The sequence below is a fragment of the Didymosphaeria variabile genome (genome assembly GCF_027946475.1).
Source record: "Didymosphaeria variabile strain IMI 356815 chromosome Unknown scaffold_2, whole genome shotgun sequence".
Lineage (NCBI taxonomy): Eukaryota > Fungi > Ascomycota > Dothideomycetes > Pleosporales > Didymosphaeriaceae > Didymosphaeria > Didymosphaeria variabile.
Genome location: NW_026611621.1, coordinates 3,178,815 through 3,201,693, shown reverse-complemented (window position 1 = coordinate 3,201,693; position 22,879 = coordinate 3,178,815). Strand labels below are relative to the sequence as shown.

The 22,879-nt window shown below is 53.0% G+C and overlaps 7 protein-coding genes across 7 annotated transcripts; 4 read left to right on the top strand and 3 right to left on the bottom strand.

The window, feature by feature from the left end:
- Window positions 1-5,050: 5,050 nt before the first annotated feature.
- N0V89_002753 (uncharacterized protein) lies at window positions 5,051-7,245 on the top strand (the record flags this gene model as incomplete). The annotated part of the gene is made up of 8 exons (XM_056211560.1): window positions 5,051-5,065; window positions 5,119-5,127; window positions 5,174-5,473; window positions 5,523-5,658; window positions 5,707-6,049; window positions 6,098-6,341; window positions 6,399-6,583; window positions 6,735-7,245. The coding sequence occupies 8 exons, from the start codon at window positions 5,051-5,053 to the stop codon at window positions 7,243-7,245; spliced, it is 1,743 nt and encodes a 580-aa protein (XP_056075033.1).
- Window positions 7,246-7,784: 539 nt separating this feature from the next.
- Window positions 7,785-9,536, bottom strand: N0V89_002752 (uncharacterized protein; the record flags this gene model as incomplete). Its single annotated transcript, XM_056211559.1, has 1 exon — window positions 7,785-9,536. The coding sequence occupies one exon, from the start codon at window positions 9,534-9,536 to the stop codon at window positions 7,785-7,787; it is 1,752 nt and encodes a 583-aa protein (XP_056075032.1).
- A 191-nt stretch (window positions 9,537-9,727) lies between these two features.
- On the top strand, window positions 9,728-11,264 carry N0V89_002751 (uncharacterized protein; the record flags this gene model as incomplete). Its single annotated transcript, XM_056211558.1, has 3 exons — window positions 9,728-10,601; window positions 10,648-10,876; window positions 10,931-11,264. 3 exons carry the CDS (start codon window positions 9,728-9,730, stop codon window positions 11,262-11,264), a joined length of 1,437 nt encoding a protein of 478 aa, XP_056075031.1.
- Window positions 11,265-11,462: 198 nt separating this feature from the next.
- Window positions 11,463-11,939, bottom strand: N0V89_002750 (uncharacterized protein; the record flags this gene model as incomplete). The annotated part of the gene is made up of 1 exon (XM_056211557.1): window positions 11,463-11,939. One exon carries the CDS (start codon window positions 11,937-11,939, stop codon window positions 11,463-11,465), a length of 477 nt encoding a protein of 158 aa, XP_056075030.1.
- A 1,133-nt stretch (window positions 11,940-13,072) lies between these two features.
- On the bottom strand, window positions 13,073-16,472 carry ADP1 (FAD-dependent urate hydroxylase; the record flags this gene model as incomplete). Its single annotated transcript, XM_056211556.1, has 3 exons — window positions 13,073-13,309; window positions 13,362-15,859; window positions 15,911-16,472. 3 exons carry the CDS (start codon window positions 16,470-16,472, stop codon window positions 13,073-13,075), a joined length of 3,297 nt encoding a protein of 1,098 aa, XP_056075029.1.
- Window positions 16,473-17,089: 617 nt separating this feature from the next.
- N0V89_002748 (uncharacterized protein) lies at window positions 17,090-18,440 on the top strand (the record flags this gene model as incomplete). The annotated part of the gene is made up of 3 exons (XM_056211555.1): window positions 17,090-17,122; window positions 17,217-17,535; window positions 17,590-18,440. 3 exons carry the CDS (start codon window positions 17,090-17,092, stop codon window positions 18,438-18,440), a joined length of 1,203 nt encoding a protein of 400 aa, XP_056075028.1.
- A 3,171-nt stretch (window positions 18,441-21,611) lies between these two features.
- Window positions 21,612-22,763, top strand: N0V89_002747 (uncharacterized protein; the record flags this gene model as incomplete). The annotated part of the gene is made up of 1 exon (XM_056211554.1): window positions 21,612-22,763. The coding sequence occupies one exon, from the start codon at window positions 21,612-21,614 to the stop codon at window positions 22,761-22,763; it is 1,152 nt and encodes a 383-aa protein (XP_056075027.1).
- Between the last annotated feature and the right edge of the window lie 116 nt (window positions 22,764-22,879).

The window sequence follows — 22,879 nt, the reverse complement described above, 5'->3', positions numbered from 1 at the left end:
CAGCTGCGCGAGCCCCGGATAGCATCGAACGTATTGCGAGTTCGAACCTCCGTGGCCCAGGCGCTGTATTAGCAACCAGTTCGCTAAGCCCGACACCACGGATTCCGTATCATAGGGCAGTGGCCACCACGGCCCGCAGCAGCCGATCGAGGGTGGCGCGCTACATCTCCCGTCTCAGAACATCCGCTGTGGCTTTCTGTTCGATCCGCCGGACTTCCGCATTGTGTGGGCGTTGCTTGCTATACGGACAAGCTCAAGAAGTACGAGCGGGAAGCAACGCAATCCGGAATGCGGAAGGCTTGCAGCAAAGGTATCGGCGCGTGACTGCTACTACGTCTCCACCTCGGATATCCCCACCCGATCTCCGGTCGTTGATGCGGCCGAGAAAAAACATACTCAACAAGCCGGACACAGTGGGGGACGGAGGAGAATGCGGCGCAATGACTGCGAAAAGGGGGAAGCTCCGTTCTTCGCACAGCCTAAGGCATATTCTCCACTGCGATCGGTATGAGAGACCGCTCCGCTCCTAGCAAGGCTCTCCACTCCGACCCTGAGGTTGATGCTTAGCGCGCGCTGGTTACAAAAGGAGGAGAACGTTCGATATAAGAAAGGCTGTGACATGTAACTCCAGCTTCAGCAGTGCGATGACATGCGATCAAGCTGAGCGCGGCTGCCGCTGGGAACGAAGCCAGGGCTCCGGCAAGAGTGACGCGGGTAGAACGTTCATTCGTGTCTTGACAGCAATGCCGGACGCGACGTCGACACGTAAACTTACGACCAATGCCTGCACCACGCTGCTCTTAGCCGCGAGAAAAGGTCTGAATCGATGCCACAACCGTTGACACACAATAGGTAGATCACCGCTTCTTGTCGCTCATCTATGCGAGGGAAGGATAACACCCAGCCAGGCACGAGCTTCAGCGTAAAGCCACCTCGAGTTTATCTTGGCGAAGCTTTCCACGCTACTCGATGCCTGCGCATGCGCGTCATGGTTGTGCAAGGCACCCAGACAAGAGAAATGACAAGTCGGAGACCTGTCAATGGGCAATATGCAAGCCTTTGCTTTGACGCGAATAACCTGTGTAGTTACATGGCGCAGCCATACTCGGCCCAACCAAGGTAGCGATATGTGCGTATCTAGCGGTGGTCACAGTATCCTGGGACCTAAGCACCAGAACGCTCAAGTCGCCTCCGTCGCAGGTATGCTGTCCTGCCGAGACGAAGATACCAGGACTGGCAATACCCCTGGTTCGGTACCGAAGAACAAGCGCGTCGCAATGACCGAAGCAGCTCTACACATGACATGATGCAAAGAGACCTCGGTGGTACGCAGTCTTACGGGGTCTGATGCAATGGAGCTGGTTGATGGTCCGGTACGTCTACCGCAGGCCTTTTTAAGGAGCTGGACGATGCAAAATCCAGTCTTGCAGCATCGAGGAGGTACGATGCCCAGTTCATGGTGCATATTAAACCTCATAGAAGGATACGCGCAAAGCTAATGCGACCACGACTCCAGGCTCAATGCTGCTGGACATTCGTCACCAGCAGGTGATAGCTGAGCACGTCGGCAGGAATTTGAAACCAGTCGTTGCCTCCAACAGAGTGTGAAACTGAATGCGTCCTCGGTCGGGCCCAGTATCAGGCCAACACCAAGGTCAATCGACTTCACTTGGCTCCTCGCATGCGCAATCTTGTCCGCCTTCTCTGTCCAGCTGAAGTCCGCCGAGGCAAGTCGTCCAAGGAGGTCCAGAGTGCCGATTAACCATCTACAAAACACACCCAGATACTAGCTCTTGCTGGCGCTCTCGCGGTTGCTGATCAGCCTTTGCTTCCAGGTCATGGACCTGACAGAGTTCTGATATTGACTCGTCCGTACTGAACGAAACAAGGCTCTTCAGTACGAGCGTGGTATGAGAGACCTGAGCCATGTTTCCACTGCCATGCCCAACATTTTCCATAACAGGAACTGAGGCAACTCCTGCAGTGACCTGCTGGGTCTAAGGTTTGTTACTGCTTGAGTTGACTTTCTCATGCTCGAGCGTGAGGGCCTCCATACCAACGTCATATCAGCCAAGAAGTGTAATGCCTAACAAGGCTTCAGGACTGATCTAGTAGCCATTCCAGCCTCAAGTTGTCCGACTGTACTCTTCCCAGGCGCTTGTAAATCGGGTGCTCCATTTCGATCGAACCAAGCAAAGCGAGGCCTGTTGCTGTCAAGAGTCGCTTCCCCCGTCGCCATGTTTACGGCCATGTTTCCCATGCAGTATACAGCTGCTACTGCTTCAAATGCTGCTGGTTCTGTACCGGAAGATCTGACCGTCGTCTCTATTATCGAGCACAGGCTCTCACATCGACGCCTTCTTCAAAGGCGAACAAAACGGATGCTGCAATATGTTCTCTACCTCCAGCTTCTGGTGTCTGCTTTGGGGGTCCCAACCCTCGAGCTTTCCGCTTCCAGACTTTCGCGTGCGAAACATCGCCTGGATAAACCGATTCGCGCTGTATGCTGCAGTCGGTGATCCGCTGGAGAAGCTTGAAGGCCAAACACCGTGTAGGCAAACGCATGAGGCTACCTGCGAAGACGAGACTCAATTTTTGTACCTACTCGCGCCGAGTCAAGGACGAAGCAGGTGCTGGTGGTGGTAGCATTAGTACCAATGTGCGGCGCTTCACCTCCCTCCATCCTTGCGCTCATCGCTACATTTTTCTGCGCATTGCAATTGCCTGGACAGAGTTAGCTGCGCGAGGGGATACCAACGGCATTGAGCGCCGCTGTGTCGTTTGTTCTCGCAGCCCGGTCGTGGTGTTCTGAGCTCGAGTGACCAGAGCGTGGAGTCGTTCGCCGTCCGAGCCACCATAGTGTAGCGATGCCCGGCTCGCAAGGCTTGCCACCCCGTCGAGCAGCTGATGCACCTCAAACACAGAGTAACGCACTGCCTTTCCTTAACTCCTCCGAGTCCTTTGCTTATGTTCCTCGGCGCTGATGTGGCAGAATTATCGGCAGGAGTGCGGCGTCGAGGATGATAGGGAGGACCAATCACGTTGTGAGCAGGGCGGCGGTCGCTAGGGGTCGAGGAACAAGCTCGCAAACTTGCAGCTGCAGATGCGTAAGCAGAGCGCTGGACATTGTCGATGGGTACTTCGTGGTGGTGCGGGCGGCGACGTGGTTGGTCGTCGCGAGGGGCATGACGGAGGCTCTGCCGGCGTCCGGCTGCATATTGCCTACGTGAAGCTTCATTGCCGAGCAGCCTTTGGAAGCGTTTCGTGGCTGCCACTCAAAATGGCATGCTGCACAATGAAGAAAGGTGCTGTAGGCTTGAGACTCCACAGCCTGCCGGCAGCTAGCCATGGTTCGCACAATCATCCGCTTAATCCGCGAATGAAGACACGCAAGGGACACCAGCTGCAACGGGTCTAGACCCCTAAACATCCTCCGCATTTACGAATGTCTAAGCGCACGACGACATGTTGCAAGTTTCCTACCTCCTATTTTCCGCTGTGCTTATATGGACTGGGAAGCAACCATCTCGACTGCGGGGCTGTATCACATTATGCATGCTCTGCGGTGGACGTACGCAGCCTGATCAGTGCAATTATGCCAGTGCATCTGTACTCGAAGTCGGCCCTGTTTGTTCGGCGTCACAACGTCACATCAAGGGACAAACAAAGTACGCATTGCAAATACCCTTCCTACCCACGCGCAAGGACATTACCTAGCTGCAGGTGCTCCCTTCTTATCGTCATGTCTTTTACATGATACACTTCCCACTGAGTGCTTCCTTCAAATCGCGAGCCAAGCCAGCTCAACTTGCGTCAGTATCAATCCCGCTCTGTGTCCTCCTACCCCTCGAGATTCTAGAGCTATCTTATCCATTGGCTATATTCAAGCATCCTTCTCGACCTAGTTGCGCGCTATTGTGGTCAAAACACAGCAGCAAGAGATGAAGTGATTGCTAGCAGTAGTCCAAGGCTCGCATGCGTGGATTATTAAAGAGATAGCTGAGGCATGTATTATTCTCTTTGAATTGTTTCTATCCCAAGAGGTCCCCATCCGTGTCCGACACGCGCTCGTCTCATGTGTTGGTCCCATATGACGAACATGGAGTCATGTCGGTGCACAGCAAGCATTCTCTCCGGACACGATGCTGCGGTATTCCAGCATCAGTACACTGGACACTCCGCAAGGGCTTGCGGGGGACGCGGTAGAAGCTGTTTGCGCGGCCGTGGCTCTCGACGTGCTGTGCTGGGTTGTGTCTCGCCTCGAATGCAGCTCGCCCTCTGCGGGTGGTTGTGCTGTGAACTACGCGACACCACCTGTCTAGCTAGCTAGACAAGAGATGCCGATCGGGCTTCACGTCGAGGAGACGAGCCATCGGTATCGATGTTCTACGTAGCGAGTAGGCCTATGCTACAGCCAAACCTCCGCCATCCACGGAACGCTACCTAGGTAATGCTGGGCTTCTCCATACCGGCCACTTCTGGCATCTCATCTAGCAAAGCCAATACTTGCCACGCTACAGCTCTCGTAGTGTCTATTCCTCGGCGTTCACGGAGCCCGGTCTGCTTATACTAAGCATACTCGTCGACATCTGGTGCCGCTCGCCGTCCAGCCTCTCGCGCAGCAGGTTCGGGCCGTCCTACTTGCGTAGCTACACCTTGCCTTATGTCTTCACGAGCATCTCTCTTACGCAGCTCCGCGTCTGCTGCTTCGCGCTTCCTCATCCCTCCTCAGACTTTGCTGTGTCAATGTTCGCCGCCTTCACTGCCGCGTGTCCTCTCTCACTTGTTCAAGTGTTGGCATAGGGCTATAGAACGCTCTAGCGCCCTGCTCCTTCCTTCCTCGTCCTCAGCAATCAGAGCACTCACGGCAGCACCCGCACGCAGCAACGCCGCTAAGCGAGCACCACGCTCCCCTTTATGAACACCTGCGCAGCTGGCCTCTCCCCCCCATTCTCCCCCATAACCTTTTCGCTTTTCTCGAGGCCAGTCTTGTGCTCGCTTGCACACGTACTACACCCTCACTGAGCTTACCTCACAACAACGCTTCAACATGTCTGACGCCGGCGTAAGTTCTCTGCTCGCTCTACCTTCGTAAGACGTGCTAACCCGCGTGCGCAGACCAATGGCGTGGCCGTTGTTGACGATGCTTCTGCCACTAAGGCTCAGCAAAAAGGCCGATGACCTCCAGCGCGCCACCGAGGCCGGCTGGCAGAAGCCTATACCCTTCGAGTACCAGGCTGCTGGCGGTGCTGCTGGACCTGATGACGAGCCTGAGAATGTCAAGTGGCTGTCGGACGCCGTCGTCTACGAGTTCATCGACGACATCGGAGAAGTGGGCGCTCCTGATCTGGCGCTTGAGAAGCAACTCTTCGAAGACCCTGACATGCAGCGCCGTGGTACTGAAGCTGGTATGAAGAACCTGTCTTTCGAGATCAAGATAGACGGCCCGGAGAAGATCGCGCCTTTCCGCAACGTAAGTCAACTATCGCAACTGCTTCGCTTGTTGCTCACCTTGATCACAGTTCGAAGACGCTGGTTTGCACCCTGCCGTTCTTGAGAATGTGCAGCGTTGCCAGTACGACTCACCGACACCAATCCAGGCCTACTGCATCCCGGCTGTCTTGACTGGCCACGATGTTGTTGGCATTGCTCAGACTGGTTAGTATCAAGCCTAGTCCTACTTCTGCTCGATGCTCACCCCAGCAGGTTCTGGCAAGACTGCGGCTTTCCTACTGCCCATGCTTTCCAAGCTGATGGGTAAGGCTCGCATCCTCGCAGCACCGCGTGCCACACCGCAGAACCCTCGCGTCCGCGCTGAGCCGCTCGTGCTTGTCGTCTGTCCGACTCGCGAGCTGGCTTGCCAGATTTTTGACGAGGCGCGCCGCCTGTGCTATCGCACTCTCCTGCGTCCTTGTGTCATCTACGGTGGGGCACCGACTAGAAACCAGCGTGAACAGCTGGAGAAGGGCTGCGACATCCTGATCGCCACACCCGGTCGCCTCATGGACTTTATGAAGAACCCGAACCTCCTCTCTCTAGCTCGCCTCAAGTGAGTTAGACACCATCGAGTTAATCTTCCTGTTGCTAACCATTATAGGTTCACCGTCATCGACGAAGCCGATGAGCTGTTGTCTTCTGGTTGGGAGGAGACCATCGATAGTCTCTTCGGTGCTGGTTCTGACACCAACGTCGACGCTGACCACACCTACATGATGTTCTCGGCTACGTTCTCGAAGGAAGCCCGCAAGCTTGCCCGTGAACACATGGAAGAGGACTTCGTACGTATCAAGGTCGGTCGTATCGGTAGCACACACAGCAACATCAAGCAGTCGATCATCTACGTAAGTAACATTAGATTCATTGACACTAAGTGTGCGACCTTCTAACGATGTTTACAGGTGGAGGATCAGCAGAAGAATCAAGCGCTTTTCGACCTTATCTTCTCCGAGGGTCCCCAGCGCACTCTGATCTTCGTTAACTCGAAGGCCAAGTGCGACATCGTTGACGACTTCTTGTACAACAAGGGCCTCCCGTCCACGTCTATCCACTCTGACCGCACTCAGCGTGAGAGGGAGGACGCTTTGTGAGTTAATCGACTGTTTACGCCTGCTATCCATTGCTAATGATCGACCAGGCGCTCCTTCCGCATCGGCCGATGCCCTCTCCTGGTTGCCACTGGTGTCACTGCGCGGGTAAGTAGACGCTTGGTATCCTAAAGACAATCACACTGACAGTTCCTTCAAGGGCTTGGATGTGGCTCTCGTCAAGCACGTTATCAACTACGATCTTCCTTCGACGATGCATGATGGCATCACGGAGTACGTTCACCGAATCGGCCGTACTGCGCGTATTGGCAACGAAGGCAAAGCAACTTCCTTCTACAATGACCGCAACGACGACTTGGCGCCGAAGCTCGTGAAGCTTCTGCTGGAGGCCAAGCAGGAGGTTCCCGACTTCCTCGAAATGCATAAGCCTGAGGATCCGGACAACATCGAGTGGCACGATGGCACTGATGACGAGTCTGAGGCTGGCGACTTTGGTGGTGACTTTGGGGGCGGTTTCGGTGGTGCTGACACTGATGTTGGTGCTGGTGCTGGTGCTGGCTTCGAACCCAACGCTGGATTCGGTGGTGATGCCGTCTTTGGTGGTGGTGATACTGTCGGCTTCAGTGACGGCGGTGATAGATCCGGCGGTGGCGATGACTTTCAGCCGGATGGCGCCGAGAACAAGGTTGATGGCTGGTAAGAGCATGCTTGACGGTAGGGCTCAACTGCATGGGGACCTTCCATCAAAATGCTTGAGGTCACGAGGATGGTGGCTGACTGAACAACACCTTCGCTAAGCGACGTGTTCACGTCATGACGGCTGCGATCTCTGCTCGAAATCGGAGAAAATGAGAGTCTGAGCAATGTGCGATCATCTTTGACGGTGGCTTAGCCGCGGATGTGCTGCGGGTACTGGCACCATCTCTTCACTCAGGATGATTATGAACAGGTAGTCGTCAATATGATCTGATCGAATCTTGCCCTTGAAATATGATTGCGTGACTGTTCAAATACTATGCCGCACGCCAAAACTGGCCGCATTGTGGAAGGATCGTACGCCACGTACAAGGCGTGATAGAGTTAATCGATGTATGGTGCTGCAACGTTTGCTCCTCTTCTTGTAAACAAAAAGCAGACTAGCATCAGTACAGCCAGCTCTACAATCTACTCCTAATTGCTCTGGAGGTATCAAAGCCCAATATAGTACATATACATCGTACAACCAACATATAAGCCTTTCTAGAAGACGAACGTCCTCGCATACTTCCTATCCATCTCCTCATACTCCTCCTTCAGCATCTTTCCCCGTAGCTTATTCAACCGCATGACAACGCCCTCTTCTTCACCTTCCTTAGCCTCAACGTCCTCACGCAACTTCTGCGTCGCCCCCGGCCACAGCTTCCACCACAGCTTCTTCATGATACTTGACTCCACGGAGTCGCGTTTCTCACGCGCATCAGCCGCGAGGTACGTCATAATCTTTCCCCACGCCTCAAGTCCGACCTCTTCGCACTGCTCGCACTTCTTGCGCAGCGTTGGGTTACTCTGTATGCTGGGTATGTCTAATTGCGCGGTTTTAGCTGTTGAAACGGCGTCTCGCACCCAGGAAAGGCCTTGAGACCGCCCGGATGGGGAAGTAGCGACCGCGAAGAGTATCTCTCCGATGTAAGACTTTAGCGCTGCTTCTTCGCAGCGGTCCTCGGGACGGCGGAGGAGAACTTCATCGCCGGTAGGTGGAAGATCAGGGTACGCGGGCTCGGATAGTAGACTCAAGACTGTGCCGACGAAGCTGGAATCTTGAGGCTTGTTGTCGCCTTTTGGAGGTGCAGAGTCAGCGGCTAGACGGGCGCGGAGGAGGGAGACGAGGATGGGGAGAGCGGTTGTGGTATGTCCTTGGGAAGCGTGGAAGGTGGCGAGGTTTGTCGCAGCATAGACGATGTTGGGCGTTATCAATTCTTTGGGGGATGTGGAGGAAAGAACATGTGCTCTAGGGTCGATGGCTGTAGACGAGTCGGGCGTGGGGAGGCCGGAGGTGGCGATGTCGAGGGCCCATTTGTACATTTCTTCTGCAGAGTCGGGGAGCTGCTTGAAGGCAAGCCAATCTGCATAGCCGAGGGCTGCGGTCATGCGTTGGTTCGTAGTGAAGCCTTTAGAGGTTATGATCTTGAGATAGAAAGTCTCTGGTAGATCGGCGGCAGGTATGCGGTCCTCCTCGTCGGGGATAGGGAGCTGGGATGGAAGCGTGGCTTTGGGTCGCGGATTGCTAGGTGAGGGAACAAATTCAGGTGCCCAGACGTAGCGGCGCGATTTGGTTGTGACCCAGCCCTCTAATCTTTCAGCTGCTGTGGCCATGCCCATCAGGACCTCGTAGTAGCCTTGCCGCCATTCCTCGCTCTTAGCCGTGAGGTCGAAGCCTGCCTTTCCTACGCCAGGTACCAGCAGTCCACCTTCTTCTTGCTCTTCTATCCCGGCGCCATCCTTGTCTGGGTTCTCCAGCCGCTTCATTGCCCGCTCTAATTCGTCATAGACCCTAGCCCAGTTTGGGAAACCTTCCTCTTCATTGTTCTCCGGCACCTGCCACCACTTCCCTCTCCGAAATCTGAACCTTGTGATCAAGCTCCATTCGTGTGGTGACGGAAATGCGCGCTCCTGCCTTTCGCTCAAGATGCCCAGGCTTGCAATGCTGAAGCACGATGTTGCGAAGAAAATGAGCAACGTCCATTTGACCGTTTCCCGTGCCGTCTCTTTGATGAACTTCTTCTGGTTCGCACTAATGGAGAACAGACGTGACAGTTGAGCGTTGGAGAGGTATGCGCCGGAAGGGTAGAGGAAAGGCAGTTGCGGTCGCGGCAGGCTTCGGTGCGAGACGAGGAGAAGGCGGGGAGGCCTATGAGAGAAATGGCGGGGACATTGCGATTCTACGCTGTGTGTAGTCGGTGCATTCCGTATTGAGCGCTCAAGCAAACGTATGCGATTTGTCTGGGGCCGCATCGTGGGCTTTCGGGATGAGACGGTAGCTGTTGATTAAGTCAGTAACATGGATGCGATGTTCGCGTTCACCGCCAAGCTAGTCGCGTGGCCACCGCCCGGCAGAAAAAGTTACCTTACGAGAATTTCGAGTTCGCGCTCCGCGCTTCCTCTCGCGACACTACAGTCCTCATTATTCACCTAGTCCGCCCACCATGTCCAAGTCGGAGCTCAAGGACGAGAAGAAGAAGCGCAAGAGACAGGAAGAGGAGGCTACCGACGTGCCCAAGAAGTCCAAGAAGTCGAAATCATCTAACGATGCGGAGGTAGACAACGCGCCGGTCGCAGACCAGAAAAACGCGAAGAAGAATAAAAAGACGAAGAAATCGAAGAAGGGTGAAGCGAGCGACGATGCGACTCCCGCTGCGACGGTCAATGCCGCCGAGAAAGATTTTATAGCCTTCGACGATGCGCCCATGCCCGATACGTTCACAGGAGCAATGAACGGGACAATCTCAGGAGAGGAACGCAAGAAAGAGAAAAGAAAGGACGAAAAGGAGAAGAAGTCAAAGAAGTCAAAGGACGTCGTGGCGGATGAGACATCAGCGCAGGCGGAGGTTGCAGCGAGCGCAGAGGCACCGGCTGAGAAGAGCAAGTCCAAGAAGGATAAGAAGTCCAAGGATAGGAATATAGAGACTGACCTTGTCGGGAGCGCTGTGGATGGTGATCTTACACCAGCAAAAAAGGACAAGAAGTCGAAGAAGGAAAAGAAAGAGAAGAAGTCGAAAAAGAGCAAGGACAATGACGAGGCCGCTGAGCCCATGGATGTAGATGGCGCGGACGAAGAGTCAGCTGCAGTAACTGTTACAGAGCAGCTTTCCGACAAGAAATCTAAGAGGGACAAGAAGTCAAAGAAAGAGAAGAAAAAGAAGAAGGACTCCGCCGACGAACCCTCTGGCGCGGTAGAGTCAACGCCAACTGCCAACGGTACCGAAGACCAAGACGAGCAGGCAGAGGGTGAAGGGGATGACGCAGTGGACGCCGAACAGGAGGAAGCTGGTCCGCAGGGCCGCTTCATTGTTTTCATTGGTAAGTCTTCATCTTGCACCTTCGGACCATTTTCTTATGTCTACAGGCAACCTCCCCTTTAGCACCACAAAGGAGCAGATCGAGGAACACTTCGCCAAGCTCAAACCCTTCGAAGTCCGTCTCCGCACATACAAGGACTCCGGCAAGTCTATGGGTTGTGGCTTCATCGAGTTCGAGCGCTTCGACCATATGCAGACCGCGCTGATGAAGTACCACCACTCCGTCGTTCCTGACCCGAAGAAGAAGGAGGGGCGTAAGATCAACGTCGAGCTTAGGTATGCTCCATACCCAACAAACCCCGCGTTCTGTAGATCCTGACATGCGAACAGTGCTGGCGGAGGCGGCAACACAGAAGCCCGCGTGCAGAAGATTCACGCCAAGAATGAGAAGCTGGCCAACGAGCGCCAGCGCAACCACGACAAGCGCGCTGAGATCGAGGGCAAGCAAAAGGATCGTAAGGACAAGAAGGAAGCAGCAGCTAAGGGCAAAGAAGGCGAGGCTGAAGGTGAACCTGCGGTTGACGAGCCGGACAATGGTGGCATCCACCCTGCACGACTGGCCATGATGAGCCAGCCGGAGAGGCCGCAGAAGCAGTACAAGCCGAACCTAGGGAATGTACCGAAGTGGAAAGGTGGCCCGCCGCCGAGGCCCAAGAGGTATTAAGTCTAGGCGGAAAACAGGAGCAGCCTGTCCGCCTCTGAAATAGCAATTTGGTTAGCAGGTTTGACTAGGAGTTTACAGCGATTGATAAAACACATGAAGCCTACTTTCAAACTTTTCCCTGCAGTTGTCTAATCTGACGACTGAAGCCCTATGGTATCGAACGATGGAGGAAAAACACAATAGCCGCTCGCCTAAAGTTCAGACCAGGTTCATCACACTTCTCTCAGGTCTGATATCCTGTTCCGCGGCCCTTGGCAGCGGCGATACGACTCTCGTGGACTCAAGGGACTGTATGACTTCGGCTGTCTTCAAGATACCACCCAGTTTTGGATTCGCACCCTTTGTATCCAGCAGCTCGACACTCCCCTGGCTGCTCTTCTCGCTTCTGCCGTCTTCCCTGTTGCTTGCCGCACTCATTGCCCGGCTCTCGCCCTCGCCAAATCCTATGGAGGTCATCTCGTAATGGTCGTGCGGGGGCCTGCCGGCTTTGCTCGAGGTAAGGCTGTTGAAGCCGTTAGCTTTCGCGGAGTGCGCATTCGTCCCCACGCCGTACGCTCTCGAGAGATATCGCGGCGTTGTGCCCGTACCGCCGGTCCTTCCTATCGACCCGCGACCATATGTGGAGCCGAGGACAGTACGGAAGAGGGGCTTGAGGCAGGGGAGGTTGCCTGCCATGATGCCACGGAGGTCTCTATATGCGGACCCATCCGGATGTGCACGCGATCTGCACCTCTGTTCTCCATCGCCGCGCACAACGACTAGGGATGGCCACTTACCAACTTACAATGAATGAAATACACGTCAATTACGTGTCTTCACGATAAGTATGAGACGCTGGTCACTGAGGACGGGCTGTGGTAATAATACGGCATGATCTTGAGGCATCTTATTAGGATCCTGTTTACTCATCCCCAGAGATAGACGTCTGACAATTCACGGGATTTACAGTAATTTACACACATACGGAAGATTATCGTATGTATCCCGAGTTACCCCGATTTAACCCATCCATCCCTAACGACAACACACGTACAATCTCGGAACCATTCCCGAAAAGCAGCGGGACCTGACCCACTGACTGCCCTCGAAACAGCTCCGAACGCCACGGGCAAACCCGCCTAACGCTAGCGATTCAGGCGAACTGCTCTCACCCGGCCGCCGAACAACCGAGCATATTCTGGACACGGCTAGCTGGCTTAGCTTAACTGTTCGCGGGAGCGGATGAACTACCATACTGACCGAGCACCGTAGAGCGCCGGAAACTTCGACTACTTTTTGTGGAGAGACGATTCTCATTTGTATGTATCGAGAGTGATCTGATATCGACGCTCCAGGCTAGAGTATGTACTTGTACATGTGGAGCGCCCCGCCTCACGAGTCAAGTGGTGAGCTTAAACGGCGAAGTTATGTATAACCCAATCGACTTATAACGCTGCACTGAAATGTCATTCTTCTGTTTCCAGCGCGTTATATGTTGCAAGTGCGATGCCTAGAGCGCGTAAACGGCTAACAGTATCTTGCGGAGTTACGGACGAGCGTTCAGAAACGTGTCAAGATGCACTGGCCGTGTCCAATGTTATGAAAAATGTTTAATATATTAGCGAAGTCGCAAAACTCGCCTTGCCCTGTATCCCAGAAACGCCATCTATGCAAGGCGCATTCCCATGTACGAACAGTGACTATGAGACAAACGAAAACGGACATATGCAAAATGCCGCAAAAACAACCGCAGCTAATGAAGCATTGGCCTATATCTACACAGCTAGCGACTGAGTCGCCGAGCAGAGCTCCGGCAAAGCGGAAATATGCTACCGCCTCTCTACGAGCAGTATGTGCATGGCAAGGTATGCTAGTACAACAAAGGCACCACCAAAAACGGCGAGGCCGATGCAGTCCTTCTTCCACGCGAGTACGTCGAAGCCGAATGAGCTCAGAATTGCGGAGCCAGGGACTTCAATGTCAAGGCCGTATTTGTGATCGACGAGCGAGAGGTATCTGACTTCGTTGACGATGAGGCCTTCGAACGCGTAATGAAATATAGAGAGCTGATTTCACCCGTCAGTAATAGTTTCGAGTGAGAGCGTTTTGGAAACTTACGGTTTGTAACCACTTCGCCGCCGGAGGGATACTGTCCTTGTTCAAGAAGAATCCAGAGAAGAGCAAGCTGAACAGCATAACAAGTACGCCGATGAGATTCGCGACTCCTCCGTTGCGGAAGACGATACCGATGAACAAGCAGACAGCCGCGGCTGCTAGGTTGAACAAAACCAAGAACAGAACAAACACGAGGAACTCGGGCCACTTAGGAACCAGTCCGGTCATCGGATAGACGATAATACCGAGGATGATTGGCGGGATCAAGCGTAGTGGTACAATGTCGAAGAAGACTTTGGAAGCAAAGTAAGAAAGTGGCGAATAGTAGCCCTTCGCTCGTTCACGCGTGAAGAGTAGTCGCTCAGGTGCAAAGACCGTGAGAACAGTGAGGGTGCTGAAACCGAATAGTGCCAGCACGAAGAAGAAGAGACCCAGACGGTTCTGGAAACCCTTTATATCGTCGGTCAGACCGAAGAATAAGAACCCTAGGAATACGGCGAGAACAATTGCGATAGCGTAGTGCGTCAACATGAGCATCGGGTTTCTGTAGAGGTTGCGCCAGGTACGTCTCGAAAGGATGATGAATTGGCCAAGCAGTCCAACTTTCCGGAAGCCTCTGACTTTACCAGCGGCCACGAAACCATTGGCATGGTGGCTATCACCGGTGTTGCCATTCGCCTCGTTAGCTGATGAAATGGCACTGGCGATATCTTGGCGTAGAGCAGCAGCCACATCTGAGGCCGCATATGCGTGCACAAGCGTATCCAGATTCGTTCCTGTCCCGTCATCGGCCGGAGGGGGCAGCTCGTCCGGATCTTCTAGGATCTGGGGAGGCGCAGCACCTTGTTGACGCGAAAGTTTTAGCCACTGACCATTACTACCCTCGCGAGGTTGATAGGGGCCACCATCGTCAGATTTGGGGGACGTCGTACCGTCATTCACAGCTGTGCTCTTCTTCCTAGTGAAGAGCTCACGCTCCTGTTGTTGCTTAATCGATGTCCTGCGCTTGCCGTTCGGTCGAATACTGGAAACGCTGGGGCTGCCCACCGTGTCCAAATCGGTGTTAACACTTCGGATGGATTTGACTGCAATGGCACTGCTTGCCCTTGTGCCCAGGCCTTGTCTTGAGAAGAGCGAGTTATCATCATCTATAGAATGCGTGATGGCACTGGCGTGCATGGTAAGATCTACCAAGTAATCGGCAATATTGAACCCAGGCGGGCACGTGTATCCGATGTTATCAAAATAGGCCTGGCAGTCTTCGAACGGCCCAGAATATACGGTCCTGCCTTTGGCAAGCAAGATAAGCTGGTCGAAAAGAGCTACAATGTTAGAGCGGGGTTGGTGGATGGTGAAAACAACGGTTCGGTTGTAGGTCTTGACGAGGTTGACCAAGCACTCGACCACGTTGAAGGCATTGAAGGCATCGAGACCACTGGTTGGCTCATCCAAGAAAAGAATGCTGGGTGACGTAACGAGTTCACAGGCGATTCCGACGCGACGCTTCTCACCACCCGAAATACCACGACCGCTTTCTTCAGATCCGATCTTCTGGTGACGAATGTGGTGAATACCTAGTTGGCGCTCCACATCGTCTGCACGCTGCTCTTTTGATGCGCGGCTCATCTCTTTAGGAAGGCGCAACAATGCCGAATCCAGAATCGTTTCGTGTACAGTTAATGTAGGCAGCATGGTGTCCTCTTGGTCCACGAACCCGATAACACTGCGGAACTCGTCATCGCGGACCTGCTCTCCATTGAGGTAAGAATGCCCTCCTGTGACACCAATCTTGTTCTTACGAGCAAGGATGTCGAGGAAGGTTGTCTTGCCAGCGCCTGAGGCACCCATGATAGCCAGGAGTTCTCCTGGATGTACAGCACCGGTGATGCCGGTGAGGATCTGTTTGCCCTTCAGTCGGTAGGACACATCTTCAAACGTCAACGAAGCGGGTTTGTGGTCGGCCAAGAGTTTCGCATTTTCGTCTTCCTCGTCGTCGGACAGGTGGATCGGGCCCCATTTCCGCTTTTCGGCTCTTCGGGCAAGATACCAGATCACCAGGACGACAGCCACGATAAACAAAGCGCATCCTGCAATAACACCGGCAATCAGTGGAGTATTGATAACCTTGACTGGCCTTTCGTATCCGGGTACTTCGGTCTCATAAAGACACTCCCCAGCGTTGCACTTGAGGAAGATGCTCTCGTCGCCGAAGACGCTGGAGATCAGATCGTTCATGGCAGGTTCCGAAAAGATGCTGCCACTATCCTCGCTGGGCTCCACGGAGGAGACCGACTTGAATTCGGCTGGGCCTTTTATAGACTCCTTGAGGAAATCTCCAATGTCAATGGAGCCCTCTTCTCCGCAGAGCATCCTGCCCGGCACACAGGCGCATTTGATGTTGTCGCAGTTGTATTTGGAAATGTTACGATCGGGAAGGGCTTGGAAATCTGCGCTGCAGGTATCGAGGGCGCAGTAGAAGGATTCTTTCTGGTCGACCCAGACTGTGGTTCTGTCAGCCCATGTATGTGCAATCAAGGTAGGACCAAGCTTACATTGAAAATTGCATTCTTCGGTTTCAGCGTTGCAGGAGAAGGTCGCCTGAGGCTTCTTATCTTTGAGCGTGTCCAGGATCTTCCTGTTGGTGATGTCGCACATCTGATAGTTCTCTTTGACCAGCTGGCCTTCCTTGAAACAGATACCACCCTTGCCTTCGGGCATCATGGCGTTGCATGCTTGGTTCGTTTGGCAGACATTGCAGTTGATGCCTCCCCAGCCCTCTTTGCATTCGCACTTATCGCCACTTCTTGGGGCTCTGTTCCGGTTGCCATCTGGCAGCGCGCCACACAGTGGCGTTGAGCAGTCCTCTCCTCCGAAGCCAGGCGTACAGTCGCACTTTCCGTTCCCTTTAACGCATTTAGCGAACTGATGGCATTGAAAGTCGTCGAGGTTGCAGTTGAAGCATGGCGGACAGCCATCGGGTCGGTCGTCGTACAGCGAGAACAGGTCGAGAGGTACTTCGGCGGCGGAATAATTAGCAAAGGTCTTGCGAGCTGTGGCTAGTCCCGCGAGCGACAGCGAGACCAGAAGCGCGGCGGTCCATGGCGTGCGTCGCATGTCGCGCTCCACTCAATGGCGGTGCGGTGGAGATGCAGCAACCTTCTCGGAGCTTAGCTGTTGCCTTGGTGACGTCGGCGCAAGCAAGGGTCGCACGTGGTAGAGCGTGGGGAAGGAAGTCGGGAGGGTGGAGAGAAGAAACAATAGCCAAAAGAATGGCGGCAACAGGGATTCGTCAGAGAGACCCGGAGCTGGACTGTTATCGCATCGCGCGAGCAGGTGAGTTGCGGGGGCGAGGCTGGTCGTAATGGTCGCCAAGAGGGCGCGCCTGCCTCACGCGAGCCGAGGAGCAACCATCCGTGGCCCGTTCGAGCAGGCGTCATCCGGCGCTCCTTCAGCGGTGAGCACCCTCCATCAATAGGACCTGTGTCTGGTAAGCAGCTCCTCATAAGCCGCCGGCCTGAAGTCCCAAGTTCTATTGCGCGCATGATGCGGTTGTATGTAAGACGGCGCCGATCCAGGTACTGCACGTGGGCGGATGCAGGTCGCGTTAGCCTCCGATAGCACGACGCCCTATGTCAATTGCCCTCGATGAATAGATTCAAGTCACGGTGCAAGGCTTCGTACAATCATCAACATTGCTCTTCTCGGTAGCCTTCTAGATCAGCGATTTCATAATGGTTAGGATCGCAAAGTTTTCCGTCGAAGCTGTGAGTATTGCGCATGCCAGTTGCCATCCTTTGCCATCGCCAACACCACACCCAAGACGTCTCGTCGTAAGAGAACCAGACTGACAGACCACAGTGGATGGACAAGTACGAGCGCAACTGCAAGTACAACATAGCTGAAACATGCTGCGCTTCTGTTTCCATTGACCAGTTGCGCGAGCTTTCTGAGGTCAAAGGTCGCGAGATTTTCCAGACCTCCACAGCTCTTACGTACGGTGCAATACGAGGCTCTGATGTTTTACGTGACAATCTCTCCCGACTGTACTCTGCCCGCTCTGGAAAAGCCTTACCGCGTGATAACATCATCACCACAAATGGAGCGATCCAAGCAAATTATTTGGTCGCATACACCTTGCTCGGCCCCGGAGACCATGTGATATGTCACTACCCTACATGTACGTTCGCTATATGCTTCTTGGTCCTGCCGATCTGAGCTTACAAGATGATAGATCAATCACTCTATGAGATACCCAAGCAACTCGGCGCTGAAGTCTCACTCTGGAAAGCCACCCCTGAAAATAACTGGAACCCCTCAATCGGCGAGCTCAAGACTCTCATCAAGCCTAACACCAAGATGATTATCATCAACAACCCGCACAATCCCACCGGCGCTGTCTTAGGCAAAACCTTCCTCCAACAAGTCATTGAAGTTGCGTCAGAACGAAACATCATTATCCACAGCGACGAGGTCTACCGACCCATTTTCCACGGCATCACACCCATGAACGCAGAGTTTCCTCCTTCTATCGTATCCATGGGATACGACCGTGTCATCGCAACGGGATCCATGTCAAAGGCGTACTCGCTTGCAGGCATTCGCGTGGGCTGGATTGCATCCCGGGACTCCAACATCATTGAAGAGATTGCTGAGGCGAGACATTACACGTTGATCTCTGTCAGCATGTTGGACGAGCAGGTCGCTGCTTTCGCGCTGGACCCTTCGACAATTCACAGCCTGCTAGCGCGCAACATTGCTTTGGCTAAGATGAACATTGACATCCTGGAAAAATTCGTATTGAAGAACGACGATGCGTGTGACTGGGTGAAACCTGTTGCGGGCACCACGGCGTTCGTCCGATTCCACCGCGATGGAAAGCCCGTCGACTCAGTCGACTTCTGTGAGAAGCTACTGGAGAAAACCGGCGTGATGTTTGTGCCTGGAAGCGAGTGTTTTGGTGAAGAGTACAAAGGCTATGTGCGTATTGGCTATGTCAACCACACCGAGGGCGTGAAGGAGGGTCTGGACAAGGCAACACAGTTTGTCAGGAGGAACTTGGACGATGTGAAGTTAGCGGAGTAAAAGCACGAGGTAGCATGAAAGACTTCAAATCAAAATATGATTCCGAACCCACATGATATCGAAATTGAAAAGCTGCCATCATAAGTTGTCAGGATACATCGCTCGGAACCCGCAGCGGTCGTTTTTATCAGCAGCTACACGTACTCCACGTCACCCCTCGAACAACTGCTTCGGCAAGACGCCATTCCAAACCGTTCGCGTATATGAGTAGCTTGAAAACATGTTCTTATCGCTTTGTACGAAAGCGTATGGATCGTTCCAATATCGAGAATGCTAGACTAATGTAGAAGATAGATTCGACGTAAAAAAAAAAAACACGCTAGCAAGGGGGAAGTATATTTTCGAAGGCTACTACAAAGACATGAGGGAAAGCCAAAGGCTAAGAGGTAGGCAATAGATTATAAATTCAGAGCTATGGAGGCTTACATGTCCAACATCTACTACTAAGGTGTTAAGACCGTATTTCCTAAACTATGCGCGTATCATTAGGTAGTTCACTATGCGGTCTGCTGTGCAAGAGACGCTGAAGGCGGAGAGCCTTATCTAGGACATCGTAAGAATACGACCCGGTTGCGGCTTAGAAAAGCACCAGTACTGCAAGAGTTCGATCGAAATACAAATTCAATTTATTTGAGAAAATCCATATCGGCTTCGCTGCATTTAATATTGACTGACTAATGTTTATCGGACAAAATGCGAGTGCTTCCCTAGAAGAAGAAGAGGAAAGAGCGAAAGGATCGAGCCTAGACTCGCACCACGACAAAGTCACCTACACCTAGTGCTCAAATCCAGCGAGCACTATGCCACCCCAACAAAAGGGCAGCTCGTGCTGCTGCTTGGCAGATAAGTGGTTGACTGCTCGATGGCAGTTTACGCTTTCCTGATGCTACCTATGGTACGCTACCGCGTCCAAATTTTGAACGAAACTTACTTCACCGCTCAAAACCTCGCAGACGAGCCCTGAGCCCTTGCTCTAGCCTCCCTGGACATGAATGTATGCCCACTGATTCGGCGCAGGTGCATACGCATTACCCGCGACAGTCTGATCAGCGCGAAAACATTTATCCATAACGGCACCAGCAGCCCGCGCAAGCGCATTGCTACGCATCAATCAGCGAACAACCCCTCAGTCTGAATACACAGGGAGGTCACACATACCAGTTGATCTTTCCACGGGAAGTCGGACTTGTCTGCGCAGATATAGTGCAGCCAGCATTTTTACAGCCGATAGTAGGTCCCGCGACACCCACGCCGCATTTCTTCCCGTTACCTCCACGTCGGGCCAACGTATTGATGCAATTCACGCAAGCCGATCCCTACAGTACCATAGCTCAGAATATATCCAGTCGTGGGGAGATAGATGGGTGTAAGATTGACAGACCTTTGCCCGGTGGGTTAGAACATCGCAGTTGACACCGCTCTGCCTTTTCTCCGTGAGGCTCCCTGATGCTCTCAAATTCAGTATTTGCATATCCAGATATTAGGGGCATGGAGACTGACTAGCAAGAACGGTAGCATTGAAAGATGCCCAGGCCTCTTCCGGGGTAGCCGCTGTGTCGGGATTAGCCTCAATATCCTCGACCCATTTCTCCCAAGAGAAATTCGAATGAACCACTTTGGGCTCCGTAGAGTCCGGTGCAGGGACTGCGGCTGCTAAAGTGAAGAGCCCAAAGATGGGAAGTAGCTTGACCATGATGGCTGAGTGTTCGAGAAAGTACGATGCTCAGTAGAGATACTCAAGTGCGTTGTAGGATGACAGGATGATATGTTTTCATGGACATCGTGGTGGAATATATACGTGATCTTGTTTCTACGGTTTGCTGCAATGGCTCCTAACCTACCTGATATAAGACATTCAGGCCAGCCAGGCTCGCCGGTCCTAAGGGTAACCCACAGGCATCCTGAATAACGCCTCAGACATCACGAGCTGAGCTAGCAGTGAGAGACACTTCTCCAATGCGGTGTAGTTCACGATTTCATAATCAAGACGTGGATATTTAGTCGATGATCCTAGCAAGCCCAGGTGCCTGAGCGCCTTTTTCATCAGCCCAAAGACAGCTGTACAACGCATCACCGACCGAAGTCAGAGCCACTATACTTGTAATCAAGGAGAAGTCGAAGCAGCGCTGCCTGAAAGAAGCGATGCAGATCAGATCGCCCGATCCCCAACCGCCGTGGCGCTTTCGTTGATCCGTCAGTTTCAAGCATGGTGTATCTGATTGCCAACCACGCGACTCTCTCTATACACACAAATCTTTTGGCAAATGCCAACGATGCCAATCTTATGTGGCTGCGTAAACGTACAATGGCGATCAAACTATCATCGTACTACAGCCAGGAAAATCGTTGACACGGAAACCCATTCGCACGAAGCGGAACGAAAGCATTTGTAATGCTACCGCATTTAATATACGCAAGGTTAAGTCGTACCTGAATGCAGCTTTGATGGGAGGGGCGTAGGTCTGGGGCCAAATGCGGGTGGCCTTGGTGGCCTACATGATATTCCAAAGTAAATGGCGACATAGCCGCTGGGAAACACTTTGATCATGTGAAAGCTAGGTGTACACGAGATACAATGTGCTCGCCTATACTTGTCCTATGCTGAACAGGACCGCTCGTAATTTGGGAGATTTGCTTTACATAGTCTATGTTGTTCTAGTCATATCATCACGGCAGTGCATCAGAGGCGAAAGATTCTTATTATAGATTTCATACCTATGGTAGTTACTACATGTGAAATTCGCCTTTCCTAGGCTTCTGCGTGAAGGACGGTTGATTGAATAATGCAGACGTTTGCATGCTAGCAAGTATTCGTTTGCAGTGAAATTACCATAAGACGAATGCAGCGCGCAGAGCGAGAGTGTACGTCACACAGATGGTCGGAGATGCATTGCTCAGAAGTCGCCGCGGCTGACCCGCGGTACGCCGGCCATTCCTTATCATCAACCACATGTGCTCCAGATCACGACCTCCGCCACAATAACGCGAATGTACTTGATTGGCAGCATCGGTATGATCCGAATCACTGTATCGCCGCTGTCCGCTTTCACAGACGGCCGTACTGGAGATATAAGAGATGGGAAGCCTCCGTGAACATTGAAAGCCCAGAGCTTCGCACTACGAACCCGCAAAATCACCCTTACTGGACAGCATTATCCAAAATTCAACAACATGCCACACGCAACCCTTTCCAACATCACAGTTCACCCTCTCCCCCGCCGTCTCGGCTCCACCTACACCATCGGTGCCGAACTTCGCAACGCCAACCTCGAATCCCTCACCCCCTCGGACGAGGAGATCATAAAAAAAGCCCTTTACGAAAACCAAGTCATAATCTTCAAGAAGCAGGATTCCCTCACTCCCTTCGCTCAATACAATGTAACCCGCCTATTCGACCTTGTCGCAACCTCCTACGGCCACGGCAAAACCCTCGATGCAAAGCGCTCCATCCTACATCCCGATCTCAAGACTATCCCGCACCAGCCGCAGGTCCAGGTCATCGGGAATGGCTTCGTTCCGGAGTTTGAAGGGCTGAAAGATATTACGCTGAGGCATCCGCATCATAAAACGTTCCATAAGGACGTCATCAGTGAAGAAGATGATCGTGAGAATACGAGGTTCTATCGGTGGCATATCGATGCCGCGCTGTATGATTTGGAACCGCCTATGGTGACTAGTCTGCTTGCTGTCAGAGTGCCCAAGACGGAGTACCAGACGCTGAGATATGATGATAGGACGGGTGATGAGGTTAAGGTGCCGAGGGGCAGCACGGTGTTTGTGAGTGGGGAAACGATGTACGACCTGCTTTCTGAAGAGGATAAGAAGTTTGCAAGAGAAACGAAGGTACAGTATGCGCCACACCCGTATATTTGGATGAGCGGCGCGCGCTCACGAAGTACGGGGCTGGGTATGGTGTCTGAAGGGCTGGAGCTCGACGCAGCGCAACTTCCGCCTATCGAACAGGGGAAGATCAAGACTCTGCCTATGTGCTGGCGGAACCCTGTTACAGGAAAGCTGGCGCTGCAGATCCATCCCAGCGCGGTGCAAAAGCTCGTGTTGAAGGATGGCACGATGGTAGGTGGTCTAAAGGAAGCGAGGGAGATTGTGTACAGGCTGCAAAGACCTGGTATTGCACCTGAATTGGTGTTCCCTATTGATTGGGAAGAGGGCGACTTTGCGATTTTCAATAACAGGGGCGTGTTACACTCTGTTACGGGGAGCTTTCTGCCAGAGGAGGTTAGGATCTTCAGGCAGTGCAATATGGCTGCGAGTCAGCCTGTGCAGGGACCTGAAGAAGCTATTCTGGATGTTATGATGGAATGACTGTATCATTATTTGTTGGCGACCGTTTCATAGACCCAGCTAGGAATACCTACCCAAGGAACTTTGCAAATTTTGCATCAATCATGTCAATATCGTGACATGATGTTCAACTCTGC